At 39.6% G+C, this 22,815-nt stretch overlaps 1 protein-coding gene across 5 annotated transcripts in view; it reads left to right on the forward strand.

Moving 5' to 3' along the window:
* The window catches only part of PIGN (phosphatidylinositol glycan anchor biosynthesis class N), a 491,207-nt gene that overhangs the window by 373,295 nt on the left and 95,097 nt on the right, over positions 1–22,815 (forward strand). For all 5 annotated transcript variants that reach the window (XM_088471817.1, XM_088471818.1, XM_088471815.1 and 2 more), the window contains 3 exons: positions 16,995–17,081; positions 20,462–20,517; positions 21,621–21,696. In XM_088471817.1, the coding sequence (XP_088327943.1) occupies positions 16,995–17,081; positions 20,462–20,517; positions 21,621–21,696 (219 nt within the window). The remainder of the gene's footprint in view (positions 1–16,994; positions 17,082–20,461; positions 20,518–21,620; positions 21,697–22,815) is intronic.

Below are 22,815 nucleotides of genomic sequence, written 5' to 3' on the forward strand. Positions count from 1 at the left end.
TGCGAATTCTACTCCAGTTGCCCTTGTAGTAAATTTATGTGAGACTAAAATAATGTGAAAAGGGTGTGAAAACACCCGTTGCACATTATTTTAGTAAAAATAATGTTAATAAATAGGCCCCTTTGAGTTGACAGCTGCACACATTGCTATTACTACGGTTACATTATTTAGAATAAGGTTTATGTATAGTATCAGGGATGAGACAGTGGCGATTCATTGGGTGTAAGCAGCCTATCACAAATCCTAGGGTTACCCAGAAAAAAACAAAACAGAGTACATAAATAAAAAACCAATGGAATTATGATTTGACGCTACTTTAAAAAGCCTGCTCAAAATAGATAGAGAGAATAATAACAATAAAATGATAAAAATTATATATAATATGGAATAGAAAAGGATTTCCTTTTGTGATATTGATGGAATTTTCACTTCAGTGGTTCCATAACTATGAAATATAAAATATAAGAATACACGTATTAATGACAACAAAGATCTATTATCCACAGCAAGCTCAACTTAATCTGAACCATAGAGATAGTGCTAAAAAGACCTGAAAGTGATGTGTATCAATAATCCCGATGTACTGATTGATTTTGAAAATAGGAACTTTTACTTCCTGACTTTTGTGGCATTTTTTCACCACGAAGATGGCAATTAGATGTTATTTTTATAGTTATATTTGCTGTTTTTTCCTGTATATATTCATACTAAATGTCTATAATTTTTCTTAGACCTAATTTTGTGTTTTTATAGCAGCGAATTAAGGGCCTGATTCAGGTTATGCACGCAACCGGTCAATGTTCGCGTTCTGCGCATGCAGCCGACCACTGCGAACAGGTATGCGAACGCAGCGGACATGTAGCGGCACAAAGAAATGATTGACAGGAAGCACGGTTTGGGGGTGGAGAGGGGGGCGGTGGTCGAAGGAATACAGGCGTGCCTGTGCTTTTGAACGCCGTTACAGGGGCGTGCATAATTAAGCCCCTGCGATGTCATACGCAGCCAGGAAGTTTTGTTGTTTGTGAGTCAGGGTCAGCTCAACCTCAACTGTGCTTATGGGTCCGATGTTACCGATGTTTTCGCTGACTTGCGGATGTATGTAATGGGAAGTGGGCGGCTTAATACAGTGGTGGGCGTCTTGGTATAGTGCTGCGATTGCACTGCGATCACATTCATTTGCATATTTTTGCAAAGCGTGCGATTGCAGGCTTGTGATCCGTGTTGAATCAGGCCTAAATTAATTAGTGCTGTTTGAGGTAAAGGTCTCTACTGTGCACCATTATAGCCTTCAGACGGAATTTATGCTGTTTCACTGTGAAGATTCCTATATTCAAAACCAATCAGTACGTTTAGATTATTGATACACATTACTTTCAGGTCTTTTTAGCTCTATCTCTATCATTCAGATTAAGTTGAGGTTGCTGTGAATAATATATCCTTGTCGTCATTAATATATGTATTCTTATATTTTATGGTTCTTGAACCACTGAAGTGAGAATTTCATCTATATCACAAAGGGAAATCCTATTCTATTCGTTATTATATATTGTTTTTATCTTACTATTTTGAATATGGTTCATAGGGGATCCGGTCAATATCCAGACAGTCGGGATGCCGGTATTTAGAATGCAGTCGCCGGAATCCCAACACCTGTCAGAATTCCGGCGCAGTCATCCTGATGGTAAGTACTGCTGTTAGGGGGAGGGTTAGGGGTTAGGGTTAAGAACTAAGAGGGGAAGGTTAGGTTTAGGGTGAAGGGATGGGGAGGTTAGGTTTAGGCACTAGGGGGGGAGGATAGGTTTAGGCACCGGGGAGGGAGGGTTAGGGTAGGGAGAGGGGGAGGGTTAGTATACCGCCAGGATCCCGAGCGCTGGCATTCCGTACCCAACTTGTTCATAACTATGCAAATATTCCATAAGACAAAGACTAATTTATTTATCAGTTACACAACAGATCTACTCAAAATAATATTTGTCTACAACATTTCGAAAGTCATCATGTAGCAAATTCATGGTAATAGACTAGAAAAGCACACTGTTTGGCAAAAATATTCCTTTGCTACAAGTATGAATACAAACCACACTACACCTCATGTTGCTTCTTCTGTTCCAGGATTATAAAACGAGGGAGTCTAGAGGGCTTGTGCTTCTCTGTTGCAGGCTGGGTTCCTTATGTAAATGGGCGTAAACTTACCTCGCCATTGTCCTCTGTATCTATGCTACAGCAAGGCGATGACATTGTCTATCACACCACGTTTTTGGTGGATGCACACAGTACAAGGCATTCACTCCTTAATCTCTTATCCACTATTCCACCAGTCTGCAGTCAGCCTTGAATCACCCTCCCTTCTGAGTGCATTGAGGGGGCCTTAAGGCTATTAGGGACCTTGGAGAAGGGGGGATTACGTGATATTTCTGGAATTCTTTCTCCTCCAGCCCTCTCTAGTTCTGCACATGAATTGTAGTATAATAAAAAAGCACATAATATAATAGCAATAAGGCACAATGATACATGTGTCTGTGTTGTTTTTTCATATTAAATTAAAAACAAACTTATTATGGATTGGTTTGCAAAGGATTGAGGAACAATTTTGAGATCCTAATAATTCTCACATTATGTAGACACTGGTGTTTCAGAAAATGTCTGTGCTAATTTCACCTTCAAGGAATTCAATACATTTGTTTACTTGTGTGATTATTGGTTTTCTAGTCTTTGGTAAAGGTCACCTTCTAAAGAAGGAAAGCTGATGAATATGAAGTGGTGTCTGGCTTGTATCATGCCTCTTACCTTGTACAATGGGGGCTGGGTGACATGACTAGCCTACAGGTTTATGTCTTCATGTGAGCAAAAGATGTTCTTCAGCCAAGACTGTACATTAAAATGGCATACTACTACCACCAAATAACTGTTAAAATGTAATATTGTTATTCCCCTAGATGAAGCTGTATGTGTCATTTCCATTCAATTGTTTTTTCTAGGGCTCCTTTGTTTCTGTAATACAAATTCTTTTCACCACTTTACAATGACATCAGATGGGTGGTGTGAGTAGGAGAAACAGTCACATGTCACAGTCTCTTGACTGTGGCTTGTGACCAGAGCTGTATTAACAGCAGTGTGGGCCCTGGGCAAAGCACTGCACTGGGGCCCCTACCCACCCATTGTGCCCCCAGTAGTAAGCCCCTTTTATAATGCCCCCAGTAGTAGTCCCCTCAATGCAGTTTCCCCAGTAGTGGTACCCCCTATGCAATGCCCCTTATTTAGTGCCCCCAGTAGTAGACCCCCCATGCAGTGTCCCCAATAGCGGTACCCCTTATGCAGTGCCCTTTAAATAGTGGCCCCAGTTGTAGTCCCCCCCCTATGCAGTACCCCCAGTATTGCCCTTTATATAGAGCCCTCAGTAGTGGTCCCCCCCTATGCAGTGCCCCCAGTGGTAGTCCCCCCCTATGCAGTGCCCCTAGTAGTAGTCCCCCCTTGTAGTGCCCCTAGTAGTTGCCCCCCTTGTAGTGCCCCTAGTAGTTGTCCCCCCTTGTATTACCCCAGTAGTAGTCCCCCCCTGTATTGCCCCCAGTAGTAGTCCCCCCCTGTATTGCCCCCAGTAGTAGTCCCCCCCTTGTATTGCCCCCAGTAGTAGTCCCCCCCCTTGTATTGCCCCCAGTAGTAGTCCCCCCCTTGTAGTGCCCCCAGTAGTAGTTCCCCCTTGTAGTGCCCCCAGTAATAGTCCCCCCTTGTATTGCCCCCAGTAGTAATCCCCCCTTGTATTGCCCCCAGTAGTAATCCCCCCTTGTATTGCCCCCAGTAGTAATCCCCCCTTGTATTGCCCCCAGTAGTAGTCCCCCCCTTGTATTGCCCCAAGTAGTAATCCCCCCTTGTATTGCCCCCAGTAGTAGTCCCCCCCTTGTATTGCCCCCAGTAGTAGACCATTCCTTGTAGTGCCCCCAGTAGTAGTCCCCCTCTTGTAGTGCCCCCAGTAGTAGTCCCAACCTTGTTGTGCCCCCAGTAGTAGTCCCCCCAATAGTAGTCCCACCCCCTTGTTGTGCCCCCAGAAGTGGTACACCCCCCCAGTAGACACACACGTAATAAAAAAAAAAATGAACACTTACCTGAATCCTCACCGCCGCCATCCACTCCTCCGTCCATCCTCCCGGTCCTGCCCGCTCTGCATTATGGGAGAGGCGTCATGACGTCTCTCCCATTATCCACTGCGGGAGCCAGAAGATGGAGCCTGGCTCCGGCAGTGGGCACAGCAGCCGATCAGAGTCTGTCTGACTCTCATCGGCTGCTAAAACAAACACACACCTGCCGGCGCCGGTGGCTGTGTGTTTGTCACTGTGTAGTGCTGACCGAACTACGTCCGGTCAGCGCTACACACGCGGTGCAGCTGGGCCTGCGGCTGCATACCAGGGGAAGGGGGGGTCGCTCGTCATGGGGGGGGTAAGGTCGCTCGTCACCTGGGGGGGCTGGCGGATTGGACACAGACTAGTGCTTTAAAGAAAAATAAACATTTACTAACTGGCCGCGGCTGCAGTGGCTGGAGGGCCCCTTGAAGCTTTGGGCTCTTGGGCAACTGCCCTTAATGCCCAATGGAAGAGAAGGCCCTGCTTGTGACTGGTCTTCCCGCTTACACCTCCCCTTGTAATTTGTCTACGATCTGTGAGAAGCTCTGGAGGAAACCCAGGAAAAAAAAAAGGATAAGGTTAGTGTCGGAAGTGTCGTAGGTGCTTATGGGCCTGATCAGGGGCGTAACTAAGTATTTGAAGGCCCCATAGCAAAAGTATATTGTGGCCGCCGGTCACAATCCCGACAGCGGAATGCCAGAGAGGGATTTATGATAGGTGTCGAAATACCGGCGCCTATCATAATCCCGACGCCGGAACGCCAAGGGCGCCATCACGAATGACGGTAAGTCCGGGGTGCCCTTAGCGTTAGTCGCAGGGGGGGTGAGGGGAGGGTTAGGATTAGGGAGTCTAGCAGGGTTAGGTTTGGGGGGGGGAGAATAGTGTTAGGCACCCCTAGGGGGGAGAGGTTAGGGTTAGGTTTAGGGAGCGGTAAGGGGGGGTTAGGTTTAGGCACCCCTGGGGGTAGGTTAGGGGTTAGGTACTAAGGGGGAGGTTAGGGTTAGGCACCACTAAGGGAGGGTTAGGAGGGGTGCAGGGGAGGTTAGGTTACTTACGTTTTGCCTCTTTCTGAGACCCGATTTTTGGCGGAATAAGTCCGAACTTGGCAGGAAAATTCTAACCTATCCGAGCCTGCACATCCCTATTCTGAATATTTATGAAGCTCTGCCCAGGTCCAATACATTGGTCAATCATAACAGAGATCGTGTTTCTCTGTGCAGTGATTCCATACCTAACACTACCATCATGGTCTCTAATGCAGATGCATCACAGGAGGGGTCTTCTCAACTTGCCCCATTTTTCATTACAAGATCTGGCGGAGTTTCCAGGCCCAATTTGTTACTGTATGTTCCTTACTCTTCAAAAAAGGTAGGATGTGAATGTTTATTAAAGTTATGCCGCTGGCGGATTGATGTCACTGTGTGGCCCCCTGTCCCTTTCTTCATGCATTATCTGGTGGCCATTTTGTAAGACAGTCCAGTGTCGATATTCAAAAGATGTGTTTTCTGGAGCTCTGTATCCAGTCATTTCTGATTGATCCAGCATCATCTGCCATTACTATGTACAGTTTTATTAGTCATTCTGCAACTAAAGAGGCATGATGTTTCTGAATACAATAGCAAATATTGCAATAAGAAAAACATGCAAGGTTAATATTGTATTAGCTAAAATGCTATTAAAAGAATATTAAATAAAGTGCAATATATTTTATCTCAGCGTGCATTGGAGGCATTTAAGGAAAGATCTGTAAGCAGTACTGTATCATGTACATAGCACATTTGAATTGTATGCATGTAGAATGACAAATTAGTTGTTTAACAGCCTTATAAACATCTGAAAACACAACAATAATATGTCCATTGTTGGCTTGATACAATGTCTATGTAAAGTAATCTTGTTGTTCCAGTTGGAGTTTGGCGATGTGGAGCACAGAATGCTTAGCAGAAAAATATGAGCTGGCATAGATAACAGCCCTACAATGTTGTTATAGTTATCCCGACAAATGTTTTTATCCGCACACTGAAAAGATTAAATTGTCCAATTGTGTCTCTATGGGACTGGTAAATTCCATATGCAGGAAAATGTGTGCTTTTATGATAGTTTAATCAACATAAATAGTTTTACTTTTCCAAATCCTTTACCCACAATGAGCATATTTTACAATACAGCCATAGTAGTGAAAGAGCAGAGTGATGCTATATCATTTAACACTGTTTTTTATGTCCAAAAACAATCACTATTTCTTGCTGAATTACAATCATTTCTCTTCTACATCTCTACAAATTACAGGTTACAAGGCTTTATATTAAATGTTCTTTTATGAGGCACAATTTACTCAATTATCTCATCACAGGGAGGTGTACAGAATATTTCTGCACCTCCACAAAGACGTGTGGAAAATATGTGATCTGGATTAGTAGCTTAAAGTACATCCTACAGTTTATTTATAAAGTGTTACATTTTATCAATACCAATTAATCTATTCAAATAATTTTCTGATTAATCAGGATAGTTTTAATAATTATTTTAATAAATTACTAATTGTATAATTTTGAGGTAAATTATAAATTGTGTTAAATAATCCATGCATAAAACAATACCTAAACAAGTTGGATATATTAACTTTATTTCACGCTGCTTGTCTTTCGGTTAGTACCAGCTCCAAATACTTTACAATCTGTTACTTTTGTTGCAGAGACAGAATTAATATCATATGTCAGTGGTTCCCAAACTTTTTTTAATCACGACTCCCTAGAATATCAGCATTGTTTTCATGGCACCCCTAAGCCAAAAGTTTGTTATTAAGAAATTCAGAAAAAAATGTAGTTAAGTAGTAAAGTGAAGTAGATTGTGCTTACCTACAGTATGTTCCTTAGGTTCAGTTATGTGGTGGTAGACAGGTTTACACATCTGTTTGTCCACATATTTACATTACATTGAACATAAATAATTTGACTTGGTGATGGACTACCAACCTGATGCACCCCTGCAAGTGTCCCGAGGTACCCCAGGGTGCCACGACGCACAGTTTGGGAACCACTGTCATATGTGCTTACTTTAAAAGTATAGCAAACAAACATGTCCTATAACCTACTCATAGAAGTGTTTTAGAATATTACTAAAGTCATCAAAACTATAAAATGGCACAAATGAAATTATGCAGGAACCAGTAAAACAATTGTATCTTAGATTTTAGATTCTTCGAAGTAACCACTCTCTGCCTTGATAACAGCTTTGCATGTTCTTGGTATTCCCTGAACTAACTTCATGAGTGTTGCATACTCAGGCGTTGTAAGTGTGGATGCTAGCCTGTACTAGGGGATTGACTAATACCCAGATTAGAGGCACAGGGCCAAATGTAATAGGTAGTCTGTTTTAGTAACAGTACAAACTCGCACTTTTAAAAAGTGCGAGTTTGTACTGAAACTCGCAAATTCAATAGCCTGCGAACTTTTCAGCTCGAGGCTACTGCATTTGCGAGTTTAGGACTATGTAAACTTTAACCTTTTAATGTGAGTAGCATTAAAAGGTGCGAGATTTAGAGAAGCCATCACAGATCAGTGAGATCCGTGATGGCTTCTGTGTACCACAAGATTAACCTCTATTAATCTTGCGGCTATGATGCAGCGGTTCCCACCATAGACTTCAATGAGGATTTCTTACCATAGAAGTCTATGGGACACACAGGCTGGCCGCATTCAGCTAATCAGGGAGCTGCTCCGACGGAGATGCTCCCTGATTGGCTGGTGGCCCCTTCACTGACGGGGCACATGTGTGCCCCGGTCATTTACGCGGAGCAAAGGTATGTGTACACATATACCTTTGCTCAGTCTGGCATGGATCGGGTTTTTTGCGGTTTTTTATTTTAACCCCTGGATTGCCGGTGGACGTGATCTACACATAGGAGAGGTGAGTATGGATTTTTTTTTTTCAGGTACACCCCTATGGATTACTTCGGATACTAGGTGAGTATATGTGAGTGTGAGTGTCCATGTATGTTTTAATAAAATTTTACATTCACGGTGTATGTTTGTTTATTTACGTATTTCTTTAGTTGTGGAACTACAAGTGCCAGCGGGCCCGTAATGCCCTGCATGCTGGTATTTGTGGTTCTCCAATTACCCTATTACATTGGAGAGTTGTGAAAAATTGCGAGTTTAGCACCAAACTCGCAATTTACCAAAACAGACTACCTATTACATTTGGCCCGCAGAGTCTAGAATGCCAGGGTTTTTGCCAGTGGCTCCTGCAAGGAAGTTTGGACTTTGTGGCGCCTGACACGCAGGTCGCTGCCCTCTGTTTGGCTTCCCCGTATATTACTGGTAGGCACTGGTTGAAGGCTGAATGTGATTGGAGACGTGTAGGGACAGGCAATAATGTACAATAACAGTAACTGATACAGGAATAGTCGGGAACAGTTTAATAGGAACAATAAGAATCAGGATCGCTGGAGCTAGGGATGTGATCTAAATCTCTGGCACTGTTTGTGCTTAGCGTCTCCCTTTTATAGGGAGGACGCTTGAACTGACACGGAACGTTACGTCACATTCGGCACTGCTTTCACTTTAAATACCCAACAGGTCGACCTGCGCTCCTAGGGAGCCGCAGCCATGTGCACACAACGCAGCAAGGCGTGCAGCGACAATGAGATGCTTTTCCAACAGTCTTGAAGGAGTTCCCATATATACTGCACTTTACTTTCCGGTCCATCTTGTCTAACTCAAGCTCTATTAGGTTTAGGCCAGGTGACTGTGAAGTCCAGATCACTCCATCACTTTCCAGGGGCAAACGCAGGATTCCTAAAGAGGGGTTTCCAAATGATTGATTTTAAAGTAGGTGTGGTCATTACATGAAGAGGGCATAATCAGCACTTAACCAGCTATAATATACATCAAACGAAGTAAAGTGTATGTAATAATTCTGACATATACAGGACCAGCAATCACGGTATGCCGTTATATGCGGAAGTAGGGACATCCTGCCTGAGCTGAATATTTATATTTCAGATGGGGGCTCCATTCCAGAGCAAGTTTGGGAATCAGGTGGAGCAGCAAAATAACCTTGCACTGCTCTGGACATATATGTACAGATCGGTCTCCTTATGCATTGGATAGTGCATTAGTATACAGCAATAATAATTGACCCTAAAGATTGTCTATATCAGTGCAGCCCCAAAAGTGCATACACATGGTCAGATATGTCAGATGAACGATTATATGATTTGCAAACGATTGAATGATTTTTTTACTGTATTAAAATTAATGGAAATCATCCAAAACTGACTGCAAACACATTAGATGTCAGATATCGCTATCTGACAAACGGGAACGCGCATCGTTCATTGTTCATTGTTGCCCACATGTCAGATTTTTCTTTCAGATATGAACGATTAAACTATTTTAAAAATTGTTATCGTTCAGATCTAAAGAAAAATTTTACCGTGTGTATGCACCATAAGAATGCATGTTTTCCAGATCTCCTAGTTGGTACACAAGTGTATTCATTACTGGCTCACACATTTTAAAAGATCAACAGGAAGCGCCAATTATTTAATTTGTGACACTGTGGGGATCTTAAAAACATGCAATTTTTAGAATTATATGCTATTTATATTGTGGTCATCATGGTGTGGGCTGGGGTGGGGGGTTTCCAGACAACCTGAACCCCCCACTGCATTTGCCTATGCTATCCTTTGTCAAACAGTTCACACCTAGGTAGGGTTTTGCATCATTGTCCTGTTGGTAATATAAAGACTACCCAACTAACACAGCCCCTTGGTGAAAGCAGCCCCTTGGTGAAACGCGCGTCAGCATTCCACACGCTTCTGCCGGTCTAAGCACTATCAGATGCTGAAACACGTTGTTATGTGTACTCATTAATTAAACTGCATATCTAAATACCGAGTGTATATGGGGGCTAGAGTGATCGAGGGTGATGTGGGGATGAAATACAGTGATAAGAGCAGCTAAGTTAGCTGAGAGGATTAAGTACCATATACTGCAGTGTCTGCCAGCAAACTCCGCATTTCAAGGAAACTTTGGAAACTGAGATATATTTTGACTGGGACACATTATCAATGAAATAATGATAGAGCTATATGATTAGGACAGACAGACCTTTATCTTGGGAATACCAGAACGTCACTGTCACAATTATACTGATACAAATAATAGGAATGGCAACATCTTTGAGTTAAGAACAAAGTTGCAAATATATATATGCAGATATTGAATAACTGATATCCAGCATATTTAAACTAAAAAACTGAGACAGATGTGTAGATGGAGATGGGATATATGTCAGAGTGGTAAAAATAGAAATTACAATTATGTAACTATATTGACAAGCCCATTAACCACATATTAACTCTTCAAATGAGCTGGTAAAAAATAAAGGCACTGTGGAGAATAGTTGCCATTTACCCTGTGTTCTGAATAAATAAATGAACACCCACTATCACGCAAAGTACTTGACACTATCATATACAACACCACCTGATTGTTATAAAGAAAGAGACAAAATATACAGCTACAGAGACGAATGATAGCACCTTCAAATATTATCCGAAAATCAAGTACATTATTATGATTATACAACTATATAATCATAACTAAAGCCCACTGTTGAGCTATTTAAATGTAAAATTGTATCAGCACAACTTTACAATAAGATAGCTATAACTCGGAAGTACACAAATAAATCACGTGACAAGACCGACGACAGCAGGAAAATCACTTTAAGCACTTTTTTTTACATATCATAACACATTTCTTCAAACTTTTGACTTTATTGTAATATTGTGCCTATTTTTGGACACTGCTTTTTTTAAAAGAATAAAAAATAAAGGATTATATTTTAAGATTATTCCAGAGAATATTTTTGACATAGAAATGTACTGATCCAATAAGTGCACCAGACATAAATCTTGTCTTTTTGTTCTTGTTGATTTAATTATTGTAGCTTACGATATTGTCAGGGAGCACCTCCACATATATTAGAAATAAATAGATACTGTAATATATTGATGGAATTTTTGGGTCATTTAAAATAAGCATATTGCCTATTCTCTGGACCAGGTGTTTACTGAGATATCGGTGCGGGATCATAACTGTTTCTTGCTTACAAATCAGATGGGATTACCTGTCGTTGCAGAATACTGTGGTAAATTGTCAACGTGTCAACAGTATAGCACATCACACCACCTCTTCATCCAAACATTATCCCCTCGTCTTCTCTGCATCTCAGGAAGATTTGGCATATGTAACCTAAAATCTCAAATTTGGATTGATCGGACCAAAGAACAGTGTTGAATATTTCTATTTACCAGGTTTTCTATGGTTGCATAAAGTAATTAACTCCAATACAATATATTTAAGAACTTGTAATTCATTAATTAATTATATAGATCAAAGCCCAGACTGGGAGCGTTCACCTCTCCCAGGGTTACAATACAGATTGACAAGTTGTCATATCTGTAACATAGATTTTATACATTTCATTGCAATCTCCTTTACCACACCCACTGACATCATATTTCTAGAACATTCTACATTATATAAGCATGTAATGACATTTGGCATATTCAAATATAACATTCATCAGACTTTGGTAAAGTTTATTCTTGTGGGCCTGTCTTTGGCAATAGAATAGGAATAATTTTCTTCATGGGATGTGTATCGTCTACAGCCTTCCTCATTTGGTAGAATCTTAACCTTAGCTCAGAATTGTTCGGAAATGGTCAGTTTCCTAAGAAAAACAATGTACTGCATGGAGTTGTCTTAAAGACAACTCACCTTATTTACTATAAGTGTGTACAAAGGTCGGACATTGTATTGCATGGCTATATTATTTATAAATGCTGAACATACTAACTGTAAATATATAATTATTTAAAATATAATGTTCCTTATAAACTAAGCTTTCACAACAGATTTCCACTAGTATGATGGCTACTGCCTGTTTCATGGCCAAGTGTCTTCTTCATAGTACTCTTCTTCAGCAGTTGTTTCTATGAATGTCTATTTTACACAGTTGCTGAGTTGCTGTTAATAGGCAAGTTCTGAGGCTGGTGACTCTAATACACTTATACTGTGCTGCACAGGTAACTCTTCATCTGTCTGTCCTATGGTGATCCTCATGAGAGCCTCTTTCATTATAACACTTTATTGTTGTTGCAACTGCATCTGAACAATCTTATAAAGTTGTTGCAATTTTCAAGATGAACCAAGGTTTATTTCTTTAGGTAATGATGAGCTGTCATCTATATTTGTTAAATTTACCTGGTTTTGTCATATCATGGACTACAAACAGAAATAAGGCCTTCTACAAATTAGGATTATTTGTTATAACACAACCGATTGGCGTTAGGCATTAATGAGCAGAGCAATTCCACAAATTAATTTTCAATGGCACACATTTACTATGTGTGCCTTAAATTATGATGAAAGTTCCCCACCTCTAAATTTTACTGTAGTTGTAAATGAAAATTACTTGTTTGCTTTGCATTTGAAGATACTAATATTCATTAGAAGTTTTGTTTTGAAAATAAATGTATATTGATATCAATTTAACTATTTATGTATGTCTAAGAAACACATATCAAGCATTTAACCATAAACTTTTAGATCAAAATGTCTTTAAGATCATGAGAAACATACCTGTCAGGTGTTGAATCTTTATATATTATAAATGTAATAGTAGTAAAAATAATAAGTCAAATATAACATTTATTAAACCATTTAAACACAATATATACAGTATGTTTATAATAAATGTGTATGTAAATTTGGTTTTAGTCATGCTGCAACATATTTAAATAAGCCTCCTCTAAAGGACTATGGACTTGAAAATTCAATGGCACTGGGTTTTTGGATCATGTCAGAAAACATTCACCATCAAAGAGATCATTCAGGGGGAGCTTTATCAAACCTTCTAAAGATGTTTTAGCCATATCAACCAATCAGAATTTGGCTGTCATTTATCCAGTACATTCTATAAAATGATAGCTAGAATCTAATTGATTGTTATGGGCAATACTTCCTCTTTAGGTTTGATAAATCTCTAACTAGTCTGTAGAAGCTGCATCACTTAATCAATGGTAAGAGATATGAGGGCAGATGTAGCAAAGCTTGGGGAGAGATAAAGTACCAACAAATCAGCTTCTAACTGTCATTTTTCAAACACAGCCTGTAACATGACAGAAGCTGATTGGTTGGCACCTTATCTCTCTCCACTTTATCTCTCATCATGGTTTGAAACATCTCCCCCTTTAATGCAATGCACACTGTAAAAAAAATTATTCATATATATATACCATTTTCTAAGATTAAAGAAAATCCTTTTATCCATAAAACCTTATCTCAGTGGTTCCCAAACTGTGCGCCGTGGCACCCTGGGGTGCGTTGGGACAATTGCAGGGGTGCCTCAGGTTGATGGTACAGCACCAAATCAAATTATGTAAATATATGGACAAACAGAAGCACAAACCTGTCCACCACATAACAACATAAGGATGACAGGTAAACACAATTTGCTTCACTTTACTACTTTACAATTTTTTTTCTGAATTTCTCAATAACAAATTTTTGGCTTAAGTGGTGCCGTGAAAATACTCTAGGGTGCAGTGGTTCAAAAAAGATTGGGAACCACTGTCTTATCTCTTAATGCATTCGTTTCCAAACTTTCTGGAATTACGGCACCCTAGGTAATACATACATTTTCCAAAGCATCCCTAGGCCAAAAGTTTCTTATTAACAATCTTGTCAAAAATGGATAAATTAAGTAAATTGTGCTTACCTGTCATCCCTAGGTTGTTATATAGTGGTCAATAGGGTGGTGCTTCTGTTTGTCCACATATTTTATGATTGGCAGCCACCAGCACTGGTTTTACCTATCACACTGACCATAAATAATTTGCTTTGCAACTGAATCACCAGTCCATGGTACCCCTGCAAGTGCTCTGCAGCACCCCAGGGTGCCACTGCACCCAGTTTGAGAACTACTGTCTTGATGTACAGTATGGATCAAGCTTAGAAAACTTATGTAATAGCCTGCAAGTTGCAGGAAGTACGATTCCAATTATTTACCATGTAGATTTAAAGCAACAAATAATTTATATTTTATTATTATTGCTGCTTTAAATCTACAGGCAAAATCAAGGGAGTTCCAGCAACTTGCAGGCTATTACAAAAGGTTTATAAGATGGGACTATGTGGTTCCTTTATTGGCTTGTTACTGGTAGCTACATGCTATTACTGTAATATGATTACCAATTATACTCTGAGAAGTGATGTACTATGTTTTTGCTCTGATGAATAAAGAAATGTTAAAAAAAGACAAACAGCCCTTTGGTTCTTGGGAAAGAAAGGGGATCTTATGGGTCCGTGCACTGTTGACACTGAGACTTGCGAACCGTTGCGGGTGGCTGACATTTCCACTAAATATAACCTACCTCAATCTCACTTTTGGGCGATCCATCAAGCTCAACATTATGTAAGCTCGGTAATTTGGGTGTTCTCACCTTCAGACTGGTCTAACTATCTAGGGGGTCTATGTACTAAGCAGTGATAAGAGACAGAGTGAAAAGTGATAAGGTGCCAGCCAATCAGCTCCCAACTGTCATCTCACAGGCTGTGTTTGAAAAATGACAGTTGGGAGCTGATTGGCTGGCACCTTATCACTTTTCACTCTGTCTCTTATCACTGCTTAGTACATAGACCCCTAAATCTTTTATTGGCTCGTCCTATGGGGGGGAGGGACGATATCCTTACATTATAAAATTCTTCATCTTCCAATGGATCATGAAAAAATAACTACAGGTCTCTCTTCATGGTCAAAGTTATTCCCTCACTTATCTATGGCTAAATATTGAATTCATTTTCTTATTCTCTCAGCGAGTATGTATAGGGAAATGTTTTATAATATATACCACAATAGCTACATTTCCCCCCAACGCAGGTTTGTGATGGGAGCGTCGGTCTAGCATTTGTCCTAAATGTGGGACTGCGGAGGCAAATTTTGTTCATTGTATGTGGGAATGTCCCCTGATATGAGAGTTTTGGTCGTCAGTCAATAGATATGCCTCGTCTTGGCTGGTTAACTATTTACCCCTATTGGCGGAATGGGCAATATTGGGCAGTCTACCACCTGCTGTTCGAACTGGACCTGAAAGTAAGAAATTGTTAATTATAACCTCTGCAGTGGCCCGTAATAGTATACTCCAAATGTGGATAAACCCATTGCCCCCATCGATATCACTATTTAGGGATAAATTATTTAATATCTTTCGGATAGACTGGTTAGAATCCATTTTACTAAAAGAGGTTAAAACAATTTCTTTTTTCCAGCTATGGGAAGGGTTTATAGACTCGGTATCTACATCTGTTAAACATCAAATTTTCAATTGTTTTCGATACACTTCATGGTATGAGACTCGTATATATTGCTTAATGACCCTCCGACTGTTTATAACCCTCCGGGTTGACATTAGAGAGACATTTGATTCTATTTTGTGGGAGAGGGGAGAGGAGGTCCCAGCCGACTACGTCCAGGGAAAAGGTTTTATGTATATAAATCGTGTTATTGTACGATTGATTGATTATATTTTATATATAATATCAGTTTAAATTGTGATATGTTTTTTTATGCTCTGATGAATAAAGAAAGTTTGAAAAAAGAACAAAAAAAAACAAGATGAGATTTAAATAATTATTAGCCACTGAGGGGGTGATTCACCATAGGATGGAATTACAAAGCCGAACAGAGGCAGCTTTGCAATTCTGTCCTTGCTAATATGCAAATGGGGCAGAATGTGTCTATCACCCCTTCTACATTTGCGATCCGATGGTCGCAATGGTTATACAGTACTGTGCAAAAGTTTTAGGCAGGTGTGGAAAACATGCTGCAAAGTAAGAATGCTTTAAAAAATAGAAGTGTTAATAGTTTATTTTTTATTAATTAACAAAATGCAAAGTGAATGAACAGAAAATAAATCTAAATCAAATCAATATTGGCTGTGACCACCCTTTGCATACAAAACAGTATCAATTCTTCCAGGTACACTTGCACAAAATCAGGGATTTTTAGGATTATAGTCAGGTGTATGATTAATCAGTCATACCAAACAGATTTCTCTTCTGTTCATTCACTTTGCATTTTTTTAATTGATAAAAATAACTATTAACACTTCTATTTTTGGAACCATTCTTACTTTGCAGCATTTTTTACACACCTGCCGAAAACTTTTGCACAGTACTGTATAACCATCGGTAAGCCCCAGCTTGCTCAGACTGACTGGCTTGGAGGCCATGAAACTGCATCCATGGACGCAGATCCTGGCCTTACCAGTTCCAGAAAAAAGGGAGGCGACACACCCCCGTTTCCAGGAACGCCGGCCGTCCTCACGCCGCAGATGCCTCTGCCAGTCAATCAGGAGGCATAGCAGGGGCTGCATGTGCTCACACAGGACCTGTTCTGTACATACACAGAATGGGTCCTGCTCACGCGCAGATTCCCAATAATGCTTACATGCAATGCTGAATCAACCCCTAAATGCATTAAGCAGGTACTAATGGTAAAAAAAACCTTTCACATAGTTTTCTCTCGCTGCTAAGAACATATTAGAGGAGATTGACTTGCGACAAGCATTTAAGAATAGATACAGGTTTTGATGTTCTTACTGTGAAGTATTTTTCTGGCATGGTTCAGCTTAATGTCTTCCATTATCCTCATTCCAGAAACTGCTGATTTAAGAATGTTCTCTTTTGCTGTATTACTGACACTTGTCCATTTCATCATCTTCTGGGAGGAGAATATTTCTGCCTTTATTAAAAGTGACTAGGTTGACATATCAGATTGATTTTTCTCTCGTTTCCTTCACAGCTTAGCAGTATTGACTTCTCCTGCAGTACTGATATAACTCATTTTCGACAGCTGAATCGCGATGACATTCGGAGGTCTTTCTTTTTGGTATCCTTTTTGTGTTTAATCTATACTGTAGATATTGCTGATGGTTAAGGAACATATATTTTCATTTTTATCATGACAGTTGTGGAGCTTATGGGTCATCCATGCTTTTATAATATACTGTTGTCTTCTTCTACCTGCCTATTTATTTTACTCTGTATTTATATTCTGTGTAATTCCACTGCACAGATTTGTCATTTTCCTGTTAGTATTCAGATGAAAAGCATAAAGCATTTGGTAGCAAATCCTTAACATATATAAAGTTTTATAGTTTGTATCTAATTATACTGCTTTAAGCATGGGTTTACATTACAAGAAATAGACACTTGTGGACAGAATTTGTGCAGCAATCTTTTTATCCCTGCTCACGTTTTTGGGGCATTGTATTGCTAAGTGAAGACTAAAATACCTTCGCAGATGTCTACACGCATCTTGTGGCACCTACTGAAAAATACCATTAGTGAAGTAGCTTCAAAGGAAAAACTTATTTAAAATATTCTTAGCTTGAGGGGGACAGTAGCTATGAGCGAAGGAAGAAAGGTTAATCTGTAAATTTCCATATCCTCCCAAATTTATAATGAGTCCATGATGTTGCGTTTCTTTGAGGTGACATTCAAATATGGGAAACAGGAGCACATACAATGGTGGGTGGAGAGGGTTTTACAAAAATGAAATGATAGGGAGTTTGCAAAGATTGGATTTTAGAAGACTTGCATTTATGTCATGGCGGGAATTAAATCATTGCAAAGATTGGAAAGGATCTCAAATGTTGTAGGAGAGAGAGCTTGCAATTCTGGGATGAGAATTGTACAAAGGTGGTAAGAGGGGTTTCTACATTTAGAGTACAGATTTGTACAGAATATATCAATGATGATAACTTGCTGCAATAAGCGGTGGTATTATAAGACATGTATTATAAGTGGTTGGCGTCAGGGGATTTGCAACTTGGAGGCATTTTTACAAATATAATTGGCAAAGGCAATAACTGTAGGAATGTAAGGAATTTCTTGAACATCAAAAGTTCCTTATAATTAATAAAATAATTTTCTTGTGTTTGTGGAACAGGTTCTCATACTCGGTCCACAGGACCCCAAACAGTGCATGTTTTCCAGGTCTCTTCACAGAATCACAAGTGAAATAATTAGCTCCACCTGTGGATCTTTTAAAATGTGTCAGTGAGTAATGAATACACCTGTGCACCTGATGGGTGACCTGGAAAACATGACCTGTGTGGGGCCCTAAGGACGAGTTTGAGAACCACTGGAATAGAGGGTGATTGTTTATATCTGAGTTTTTAGCAAAATGTGCCTCTCCATTCAAAGGAATGTAAGCTTGCCTGAGCTAAGTAAGCAGTACAGTATACAGTCAGGTCCATAAATATTGGGACATTGACAGAATTTTCAGATTTTGGCCTCTATTCACCACCACAATGGTTTTGAAATGAAACAAACAAGATGTACTTTAACTGCAGACTTTCAGATTTAATTTGAGGGTAATTACATCCAAATCAGGTGAACGGTGTAGGAATTACAACAGTTTGAATATGTGCCTCCCACTTTTTAAGGGGCCAAAAGTAATGGGACTATCAACTCAAAAGCTATTTCATGGACAGGTGTGGGCTATTCCCTCGTTATTTCATTATCAATTAAGCAGGTAAAAGGTCTGGAGTTGATTCTAGGTGTGACATTTGCATTTGGAATCAGTTGCTGTCAACTCTCAATATGAGATCCAAAGAGCTGTCACTATCAGTGAAGCAAGCCATCATTAGGCTGAAAAATCAAAACAAACCCATCAGAGAGATAGCAAAAACATTAGGTGTGGCCAAATCAACTGTTTGGAACATTCTTAAAAAGAAAGAATGCATCGGAGAGCTCAGCAACACCAAAAGACCCGAAAGACCACGGAAAACAAATGTGGTGGATGACAAAAGAATTATTTCCCTGGTGAAGAAAAACCCCTTCACAACAGTTGGCCAAATCAAGAACACTCTCCAGGAGGTAGATGTATATGTGTCAAAGTCAACAATCAAGAGAAGACTTCACAAGAGTGAATATAAAGGGTTCACCGCAAGATGCAAACCATTGGTGAGCCACAAAAACAGGAAGACCAGATTAGAGTTTGCCAAACAACATCTAAAAAAGCCATTACAGTTCTGGAACAACATCCTATTGACAGATGAGACAAAGATCAACTTGTACCATAGTGATGGGAAGAGAAGAGAAGGAAAGGAACTGCTCATGATCCAAAACATACCACCTCATCAGTGAAGCATGGTGGTGGTAGTGTCATGGCGTGGGCATGTATGGCTGCCAATGGAATTGGTTCCCTTGTATTTATTGATGATGTGACTGCTGACAAAAGCAGCAGAATGAATTCTGAAGTGTTTCGGGCAATATTATATGCTCATATTCAGTCAAATGCTTCAGAACTCATTGGACAGCGCTTCACAGTGCAGATGGACAATGACCCGAAGCATACTGCAAAAGCATCAAAGAGTTTTTTAAGGCTAAAAAGTGGAATGTTATGCAATGGCCAAGTCAATCCCCTGACCTGAATCCGATTGAGCATGCATTTCACTTGATGAAGACAAAACTGAAGGGAAAATGCCCCAAGAACAAGCAGGAACTGAAGACATTTGCAGTAGAGGCCTGGCAGAGCATCACCAGGGATGAAACCCAGCGTCTGGTGATGTCTATGCGTTCCAGACTTCAGGCTGTAATTGCCTGCAAAGGATTTGCAACAAAGTATTAAAAAGTGAAAGTTAGATTTAGGATTGTATAGTTTGTCCCATTACTTTTGGCCCCTTAAAAAGTGGGAGGCACATATAGAAACCGTTGTAATTCCTACACCGTTCACCTGATTTGGATGTAATTACCCTCAAATTAAATCTGAAAGTCTGCAGTTAAAGCACATCTTGTTTGTTTCATTTCAAAGCCATTGTGGTGGTGAATAGAGGACAAAATATGAAAATTCTGTCAATGTCCCAATATTTATGGACCTGACTGTATATTAAGGTGCAGTAAAGTAAACAGCAAGTTCCATCCCTAGTGAATGAATGTTTGACATTATGAAGCATATCCAGAAAAAATAACCTGAAATCAGAGTTAATATAATAATTACCACTTAAGTTATAGCATAATAGCATTTAGTTATGTTTTCCAGTATTGGCTCAACGTTCCAATGATACGTTTCATTTTGTCAGTTTGTTTTTGTTGTTACATTTTCACTATACAATATAGGATATATATAAAGTACATCTAATTGGTCTGTTATCATGGTGTCGGAAAGATAATGCAATATAGCAGTCTTACTCATTGCACAGGCAAGTTTCTGACCATGTCTGCTTTCTCAGCTAATAAGGATTTTCCTTAATGTTGTGTTAGGTGTTTTTTATAGTGACAGCTTTTTTTGGGACTGGAAATATAGCATCAATTAACAGGTAATGTAAGAAACATAACCCAAAATGTGATTAGTAATGAAATATAGTTAACTTATTATTCCAATTTTGTGTCAAATAGCAACAATATTGACTCTGTACAGAGCTCTGCTACTGTAGATAACATATCGTACAATTACTGTACTGTCACACAAAGCTTATTCCATAGTATATCCCATTGTGTTTAATCATATTATTGTGTTGCTTCTCACAAGCATCTTGATGAATATTCTTAGGGCTTGAAAAACAGTGCTTGCTAAAAACGCAGATAACTCTTTGTAATTTGTCCTTGTTTTTAATATGTTTTTCGTATAGACCATTATGGTGTTTTCTTCTGTTTGTAATATTTGTGAAGTACAGGACTGGATTGGCAGGCAGGCAGAGGAAGGGCAGATCTAAAAGTTGAAAGGAAATAAACAGTTGGGGATTACCAATCACATTTTTCAACAACAAAGTTCTTAAAATTGTAGAATAAAACAATAAAAAATGGTAAAAAAATATATTTTAAAATATGGGGATACAAAATGGCACTGTCAGTGTAATATTGTGGCTTAGTGGTAGCTCTAATTTATTGTTCTTTATAGTACTTGTTCTTGTGAAATTACATTGAATACTGAGAAAACATTAATTGTATAGGAGACCACAACTTGATTTCAGCCCTAGGGGGTATATTTACTAAAGTGAGAGTTTTTAGAAGTGGAGCTGTTGCCCATAGTAGCAACCAATCAAATTCTACTTAACATGTTCACCTTCTAGAAGATAATAGCTAGAATCTGATTGGTTACTATGGGCAACATCTCTACTTCTAAAAACTCTCACTTTAGTAAATATACCCCTTGGTTCCATTTCTGTTTTAAACTGCCTCTGGTGTGGTGCACTGGCTTGGAAGGATCAATATCATGTCTTATGCAAGTGATTAGTGACATCTGGCAAAAGCATATTTGCTCTTCTCCTATATGCTGCAGTGGTTTCGTACAGTTTCTGCCCTTTATTGTTAAGTCTGAAAGTTATAACCCACAATAGTTATATAAACAGTTTGTTAATTCTAAACTTTATGAGCAAAGTAGTTTTATCATACTTATTATGCTCTCTGTTTTCCCCCTCAGTTTTGATCCAGCCTCTGTATATTGTTTCATTACTGTGTTTAACCCCTTTGTGATGGGTGCTCTGATGATGTGGAAGGTGAGTTTTATCAAAGTGTTTGAAGTGAGAATACACATACATTCCAATTTTCCCTATTTAGGTGGGACTGTCCCAATTTGAGGGGCTCAGTTTTGTCTCATTTGGGCTGGAAAGGAAGGAGGTATATCCCATTCACTGCTATTCTGATTGCACCTGCCACTGTGCACACAACATTTAAAAGGTGGTTTTAAGGGAAGAGAAAGGGCATGTTGTCTAGTGAAATGGGAAGCGGTGGTCACATACATGTGACATGTCACATACATGTGACATCTGCTATCACAAAGTACACCTACTTTGTCCTTTTATTGCATCAGCAGTGCAAAATAGAAGCTTTGTCAAAAATTCTGAGCGATGGGACGCATGACGTGATTTAGTCACATATTTTGTGGCGCCTTGCGGCTATTTGGCACAATTTGAGGTTTGGCTCATGAGGACACATCTGTACATAAAGGTAATCCAGCAATTACTGACACATGTCCATGGTAGTAAACACTGGAAATGCACTGCAATAACATAAATGGATAATACTCAACAGTGCATTTCTAGTGACAGTAATAGTATATAGAGGACATATATTGTGTTTCTAGCAGTGAAGAGCAACTGAAGTAAAACCAGGTTCTACCCTATAGCTGAAATTTTATAATGAAACATCAAAATACAAAACACAAACCATATTTAAAAATGGATGTAGTCGGCATCTCGGCGGTTAAGATGCTGGCGGTTAGAATACTGGACAAGATCCCGACAGCATTCGGAATCCCAGCTCAAGGATCCCGACTTCTGACATCCCGACATTAAGTATTAGGGTTAAGGGGAGGGTTTGGGGTTAGGCACTAGGGGGAGAGTTAGGTTTAGGCTGCGAGGAGGGGAGGATTAGCATTAGGCTGTGAGGGGGGAAAGGGTTAGGGTTAGGCTGCGTGGTGGATGGTTATGTTAAGGCTGTAGGAGAGGAGGGTAAGGGTTAGGCTGCGAATAGGTGGGTTAAGGTTAGGGGGAGGGTTAAGGTTAGCATAATCACCTAATCCTATCAGGATTCTGACTGTCGGGATGCCGCTGTCGGTATTCTGACTGCCGGCATCCTGACTGCCGGGATCCCATATCCAACCTATTAAAAATGCC

This window comes from Taudactylus pleione, unplaced genomic scaffold (assembly GCF_031769625.1).
Source record: "Taudactylus pleione unplaced genomic scaffold, aTauple2 ptg000116l, whole genome shotgun sequence".
NCBI classification, from domain to species: domain Eukaryota; kingdom Metazoa; phylum Chordata; class Amphibia; order Anura; family Myobatrachidae; genus Taudactylus; species Taudactylus pleione.